The following is a 7,744-nucleotide window of genomic DNA, read 5'->3' as shown; positions in this document are numbered from 1 at the left end:
GGCTGTCACAATATATATTTACTTCTACTACCAGACAAGCGGATCAATAGTGAGGGAAATGGTTCGCACCATTGTTGTGGGTCTTTTAGCCCATTCATCAATAAACTACTTTCTAAACTTTGAAAAGAAAGTTAGATATTTGAATTGGAACATTATAACAGATCGAGGTATAGACCCATTTATGTTAGATTTTGTCCAACAAAAAATGTGCTTCATAAACGTGATTACAATGACAATCATCAAGCTATTGAAATAGCTTTAAAAGGAAAACTCAACTTCATCATTCATTTATGCTGAGTTTAGTCTACTAGACTTAAAAAGTGATCGCCTGCCGCATTCAACTCTGAGTAGAGATAATGGAACGTTGCCCCACGCGCTCAGAAGCAATACTTTTCCAACAAGCACGTGGCTTATTCAGCCTATTATACCGGGTGCTTTAACTCGCGCCAATGCAGCAACACATTACTTTATACGCCCGTTATTATACCGGTATCTACACGTTAGCCTCGTTCATACCTTGACACGAGCCCGCCGTTTATGGTTAGTAGCCTACTAAGGGAAAACAACAAATAAGGAAGACCCCCTGAAGTTTCACAACAACACCCCGGGGAGGTAGATAGACACGAACAGTGATCAAAGGATAATAGTTAAAATTCATCAGATAAACCAATACACAACAATGTGTCATTAGGGCCACATTAACACAAATTCCTTTATCTAGCAAACAGTAGCCCGCACAATACACAAAACACATCTATTAGTTCAGGTATTAAGTCACAGCTATTGAGAACTGTAAAGATGGCCAATGGTCAGTGTGTAGACGTTTACTAATTGTTTTACTGCTGACAAAATACCCACTTTCGCTAGATGGAATAGACATTCACAAATCCGCTGACATGACTGTATACCTGCTGGAATGCAGTTAAATAACATCCACAAGGAGTTGAAGAAATTTCTCCTAAGAAAAATAAGATAATACATACCAAGACAGACGAGAGGATGTTAAAATGTCTTCGCTTTTTTCCAACTTCAAATTAAAAAGTTAAAAAAGAAGAAACACTGCTGAAAAGTATCCTGCTGAAGATTACGAAAGTTATTGGAAATAGTTTTATGATTGAATATATAGAAAATATCTAGAAGACTCAGGTGGAAAGGAATAACTCAAAAAAACATTTCAGAAAATAATGCACAATTTCCTAAAACATTGACACACTTTTCCCACCTATATCTAGCCGAAGGTCTGAGGTCTGGTTACAGTTAAAAGTAGAGGAGGAAAAAGACGAAGAACACGTTAACGTTGCCGAGGTTAAAGTGATCAGCAAATTACGGAGTGGAGTTCGATAATCTCGGTGGATCGAGAGGGTTACCCGTAACACCACCACCACTGACGTGAAGGTGTTTATTTCTAGCAGCCTTTTTTTGTGTCTCGGAAGGTATCGTACATATCTATTAGTAAAGTTTAATTACCTCTACATTTAATATTTGATATATAAAAATGTATTAATCTAACTCAATTAATCTCACACGTGTGACACACAAACACATGTTGACTATGCATGCGCTACGTTGATAGACGGTCTATAAAACTAATGAATACATTTAAAACCTTATAATAATAAGGTTGTAATTACTGACATGTAACTACATAGCAATACCTACAAGAAAACATTGTGGTACCTAGAAATAGCTGTTTAGGTTTACAGTGCAGGTTATTACAGAAATATAATACACAGTTTAGCCTATAAGGAGGGGGGTGACAAGGAAGTGGGTGTTGTGAAGGGGCAGTTGAAGGTTGGGTAACCAAAAAAAGATCAATTTTAATATCAACTTACCTCCGGCAAGCCCAAACTTTCAGCCGCTAAACCGTCAAGAAGTGTAACGACATACATCAGAACCGCTAACTCTGATAGCTATTGCTTTGTAGTTAAACGGTAGTTAATGCAACCTGCAATTAAAGCGTTGCCACATAAATGCGACTCCGTTTATCACTTCAAACTCCTTTTTATTTCAATAACATTGTACAATTCACTTGAAAGTAACCTGTCAAACATAAACTAAAGCTGAAAACACAAATACAAACCTCTTAACATTCTTGGTATAGGTACATGCCACTGCAGTATGAGAGACAGGTAGTGCAACATCATGTCAGTATAGATGAACACAGCAGAGATGAACACAGGAGAGAAGCAGTCCAGGGCCAGGGTTAGGGACATGGAGGACTGGATGAGATTGGTCGTTTTCATGGTTTCAAACTAAAGCTTTGGGGGAGTGCTTTAAAATACAGCGCATTTTATAGTATGAATGCAGAATTTAAATGATTCAGCAAAGATCTATGAATAAACAGTACCATAGCCTTATGCAACAAGATATGATAAGTGGACTCACTTATTTAGTCATTGATCGGGTCAATAAATAATAGTAAAAAAAAAAAAAAGAAAAAAAAAGGAAAATTAAATACAGATGAATAAAACGTGTCAATAAAACCGTCAGGGAACCTACAACATAGAAACACACACAACCTCACACACACTTCAAGCGTCTCACTCTGTGCTGGAGGCTCACTTAGATACCGGGGGTTGTGGTCACACGCGATGCAAGAGGGAACACGCTTCATGACATGTTCTCTCAGGCCGGCGCACAGGAGGCCAGTGTGAAAGGCAGACAGAGATGGACATGAGCAGGAATGGACAGAGAGATGAGCGAGAGGCGAGAGAGAAAGCTGTAAACTGACCAGGGGGGGGGGGGGGGGGGGGGGCGGTGTGCAGGGGGGGAGGAGAGAGAGACAGAGAGGCAGCAGGGTTTGGAATGATCTGGGACGAGTGGAAAGTGAGAGGGGCAGTGGAATACTCGCGCTCTCACAAGGGCAAAAGGTGAAAGAAATACAAATTCAAAAAAATCTATAAGAAAATGACAAAGCTAACTGGCGACAGACCCATTTCAGAGTGACACTGTTACCGTTACATCTGTGCAAATGACTTGGGGGTGAATGCTCACCCATCTGTACAAGTCCACACGTTTAGTGTGGATAAATCCTGAAATGCATAAACACAGGGTCTGTCCCCATCATAACTCATCCTTATATCTCATAGCCCCCACACACCTCCACCCCCATCTTCTCTTATCGTAGTGGTTGGGTAAGAGGTTCTATGTTCGAACCTGGAACTTTCCGGCCTTGGTCATGTACTTGATGCCTTTGAAAGGTTTGTACTTCTCCCCGTACATATCCAACCGATTGACCTTCAGTCCTACACAAGAACAGAACAAAGAAACAATGGATCAATTCATGTGATGTGAGCAGGCTTGTTAGATCAAGTCTCGAATGACTCTTGGCGGTTTTAGGACCTCTGTTTCGGTACGTTTGTGCCACCTAGTGCCGAAATATTAGATTACAGCAGTACAGTGGGCCAGTCATGTGACAGTCAGCTGAGGACACACACGATTGAGCTGAATGTATACCCTGTGTGTATACCCTGTGTGTATACACCTTGTGTACCGTATACACCTTGTGTACCGTATACACCCTGTGTGTATACACCCTGACCCTGTGTATGTGTGTCTGCGTGTCTGTGCAGCATCTCTGTGTGTGTATATTTACAGCGTCTGTGTGTGTGTGTGTGTGTGTGTGTGTATAAGCAGTATCTGTGAGAGTGAGTGAGAGAGTGTGTAAGTGAGTGTGTAAGAATGAGTGTGTGTGTATGTGTGTGTGTAAGAGTGAGTGTGTGTGTGTGGCAGGAGCAGGGGTAGTACCTGAGATGGCCATCTGCTGGATCTTCAGCTGGATGTTGATGGTGGGGTTCTCGTCTGGTTTGGAAGCTCCAGTCTGCAGGCTCATGGAGCCCTTGAGACTGGGGAGCTTCTGAGGGTTGATCTTACCCACGTCCCACGACAACAGCTGAGGGGGAAAAAACAAATGAAACATGTTGTTACAAAAGGACTTGAGCTTACATGTTATAAAAATGTGTTCTGCAAGCCGTCCACACTGCCATGCGCACGCACGCACGCACACACACACACGCGGTACCTTGGTGACGGGGTCAAACGTGAAGGTTCCTTGGGAAGCGTTGAGGTTGGTGTTGAGGACGCCGCGGGGCAGCTGGCTGGTGACCAGTACAGACTCCACAGCCTTCCCCATGGTCTGCTTAGGCCCCAGGGTCAGCTCGAAGCGGCCCTGGGAGCTGCCCTCTCGGAACGAGATGTTGTGCTTGATGTACACCGGGATGGCCACCAGACTGAGGGGCGGACAAGCAGGGACGGTCAACGTTGCTGTGAGATGCGGTCAGTGAACACAGACCCCAATAATGCGCCTCTGATCCTTGATTATCGGCTGGACTTTCTACATGCACTTTGTGTACTTCGCCTCAGATGACAGCATCTGATAAATGAACAGAATGTTGAAGAGGTTGGCGCGTGTGTGGAGGTTTAAGTAATCAAGGGAGGGTAACCAGCAACAACTCTTACAGCTGGATTACGATCAATCAAATGAATTGATGTCAGTGTTTCCCCTACCATTATATTAGGGGGGCGCCTTTTAAAAATATATATATACAGCGCCAGATCACAAAAAAAGTAAACCTAGGGGAAACACTGGAAGTAAACATGAGAAGGTGCAGGAACTACTTTGTTTCTGTACTACACACATTTATGTTCCACGCCACCTAACACACCATTCCCTCCGACTACCGCACTTGGACTTAAAACTCTAGCTGCAATGTTAATATGCATTGACGTCCTTTGTTGACATAGCTGGGTGGACACCCAATGTTAAGAGCTGTTGGGTTTGAGGAGTGATGTGCCTTGCGCACACACATTTAGTCGTGTTAAGTTCGGGTTAGCGGAATGGGCGTAGGGGTTAGGGTTGGTGGAGAAGGTTGAGGGGGCGGTTAGGGTTGGCAGGGCGGGTTTAAGGTAGGTTGAGGGGACAGGGGTGTTATGCTGGGAGGAGGGGGAGTTAGGGTTGGTAAACAGGGGGTTAGGGTTGGTAGACTGGGCAGAGAGGGTTAGACTGACTTCTGGGAGCTGACATGATAGGAGAGCAGGCGGAAGTTTCCGTCCGGGGGAATGAAGGACAGGATCCTCTCGGCTTCCCAGCGCTTGAACCGCACGCACGGGTGGAAGCTGACATCATCCAGCAGCCGGGGGTTCTGGGAACGGACGGGAGCACCTGTTACTTTACTGAATCCAACATGGCTGACAGCACATCGTGTCGAGGTGCAACTGGCAGCGAGAGGGATACACTCACCATGAATGAGAGAGTGAGGTCAGGCATGCCTGTCAGCTTGACGCAGGCGTCAATCACTCCCTGGATCTCTGCTGTGATCGTGGAGCCTGTGAACGCACGAGAGAGAGAGCGAGAGAGAGAGAGAGAGAGGAGAAAAGGTGAGAGAAGGAGAGAGTACAGGGAAGGGAAAGAGAGAGAGACAGAGAGAGACAGAGACAGAGAGAAGAGAAAAGATGAGAGGAGAGAGTACAGGGAAGGGAAAGAGAGAGAGAGAGACAGAGACAGAGAGAGGAGAAAAGATGAGAGGAGAGAGTACAGGGAAGAGAAAGAGAGAGAGAGACAGAGACAGAGAGAGGAGAAAAGATGAGAGGAGAGAGTACAGGGAAGGCAAAGAGAGAGAGAGAGACAGAGACAGAGAGAGGAGAAAAGATGAGAGGAGAGAGTACAGGGAAGGGAAAGAGAGAGAGAGAGAGACAGAGAGAGGAGAAAAGATGAGAGGAGAGAGTACAGGGAAGGGAAAGAGAGAGAGACAGAGAGAGGAGAAAAGATGAGAGGAGAGAGTACAGGGAAGGGAAAAAGTATAAAAACAAACAGTTAGTGAGCAAGAGTGAGTGAGAAATTGAGTAGGAAGTACAGGATGGGAAGAGAGGGAGTAGGGAGGGAAGCAGTCCGATGGTGGCCGTGTTTCCTGGCTAGTAGCCCGCCCCGTGGGCCACCCTGAGCCACGGCTGGCCTACCTGACTTGTCGATGATGGCGTCGATCTCCTCCACCACATCGAAGTAGGCCTCGTTGTTGGTGTACTTCACCCCCGTGCGACGCCACGGCACCACAGACAGCTGGCCGGTGGGCAGCTGCTCCCCCACGTTGGTGCTGCCTGCCAGACCGCAGAGGAAGCACATCAGCAGGGACGCTCACACGAGTCATGAAGGAGAACTTTGCGAAACCAAAGTGTGTGTGAGTGTGTGGACCAAGAGAGTGTAACCCTGCGGGGGGGGGGGGGGGGGGGGGGGGTGATGGACAGTGAATGTGTTACACCATGAGTGTGTGTGTGTGTGTGTGTGTGTGTGTGTAAAGGCACAGTACCTGTGATGGTGTTGACCACAGTGCGGAGGATGGTTGGAGGCTTGATGAGCTCTTTGAGGATGTTGGACTCGGTGGCTAGCGGGAAGCCATTATCCAGCATCTCCTCCAGCAGCTCATACACCACCACCACATTGTCCTTGATGGCTGCCTCGGTACACACTCCGAAATAGTCCTGAGGAGGGGAACAAAGATGATGAAGAGACGAAGGAGGAACGTTTGTTGTCAGGGTGTGAGTTCAGTGTTATGGAGCATGAGGGTGAACACAGGAACATTGGCGTAAGTGACGGAGGGTGGGTTCGAGGAAGTTTGGAGGATTTGCGCACAAACCTGGAACGTGTCGACCACTCTATGCAGGAACTCGATGACGAAGAGAGGAGGCACCTCGCTCTGAATGACGGCCACAAAGTAGATGCGGTGCCTGAGCACGCTGATGAGGTAGTGGTGGGGAGTGGGGATCACCGGCGGCACGTTCTCGGGCTCGCTGGCGCGCTCTTGCGCTTCGAAGAAATAGTCGCATACGGAGCGACTCACAACGCTCTTCCAGTGCTTCTCCAGGAATATGTCCCCCGAAGAGTTGACGAGGAAGAGACTGTGGATCATTGTTGCTGTAGGCTGAGGCAAGATACAACAGCCTCATTCAGCGAGCCTTAATAAGTCATACGCCGCACTATTTTACTATCAACAGGGCATGATGAGATTTGTTTGAGATTATACTACCTCGTACCTGAGTACGGTGGAAAAAACGGCCATGCACAGTAAAGTGAGGGGGGACATGGGATAAGTGTCATGGAAGTAAGGTGACACCAATTCATTCAGCTTACTCAACATACGGCCAAGCGATCAGGTTCGGCAGAGGTATACTGGTTTTCTAGGTGCACCTTACTACATATATGACGCCAACCTTAGTGAAATACAACTAACTGGTTGCTAGCTAGCGACAGTGAACATTTTTAAAAGGGAAACTGGAGGCCTGCATCAGGACAGTTCTAACCTCCGAGCATCTAACCCCTCCTCCCCTCACACGGTAGTCTTGTGACAGGAGTGGCAAAGCCTCGTCATACATAGATGCAATATCAAAAACGTTCAATGTTGTTATCAATTACGACTATTACTTTATCTAATCGTATCTACTCACCGTGGACTATATGGGAAGTATTTGTCTCGCCTTTTCTCAATGAAAGATTATAGACCGTCGTTTCTTCCCCGTTAGGTGGAGTCAATGATGAGAAACCGACACAGAGCTTAGCCTATCACATGTAATAAAAGCACTGTAATGCCCGCCTCCCCATACCACCCATTGGTACCTGATACGGAAGTATGTGACCACCAGGACGTGATACTTCTCAGTTATTGGACAGCGACCAGTAAACACCAGCCGAATCTTTACATCGATTGGCTCAACGACAAGATCGTGTCTGACATTTTGTGTCAAGGCAAAGTGC

The 7,744-nt window shown here is 46.3% G+C and overlaps 1 protein-coding gene across 1 annotated transcript; it reads right to left on the bottom strand.

The window, feature by feature from the left end:
- Nucleotides 1-1,994: 1,994 nt before the first annotated feature.
- ap3m2 (adaptor related protein complex 3 subunit mu 2) lies at nucleotides 1,995-7,497 on the bottom strand. Its single transcript, XM_067227965.1, has 9 exons — nucleotides 7,438-7,497; nucleotides 6,630-6,914; nucleotides 6,303-6,474; nucleotides 5,956-6,093; nucleotides 5,240-5,325; nucleotides 5,008-5,141; nucleotides 4,022-4,229; nucleotides 3,748-3,892; nucleotides 1,995-3,245 (listed from the first exon to the last, which is right to left on the bottom strand). The coding sequence occupies exons 2-9, from the start codon at nucleotides 6,900-6,902 to the stop codon at nucleotides 3,145-3,147; spliced, it is 1,257 nt and encodes a 418-aa protein (XP_067084066.1). The 5' UTR covers nucleotides 6,903-6,914; nucleotides 7,438-7,497; the 3' UTR covers nucleotides 1,995-3,144.
- Nucleotides 7,498-7,744: the final 247 nt, after the last annotated feature.

This window comes from Osmerus mordax, chromosome 24 (assembly GCF_038355195.1).
Source record: "Osmerus mordax isolate fOsmMor3 chromosome 24, fOsmMor3.pri, whole genome shotgun sequence".
Classification (NCBI taxonomy): Eukaryota; Metazoa; Chordata; class Actinopteri; order Osmeriformes; family Osmeridae; genus Osmerus; species Osmerus mordax.
Note: the sequence above shows the minus strand (reverse complement) of the source record. Positions and strands in the feature narration are given on the sequence as shown.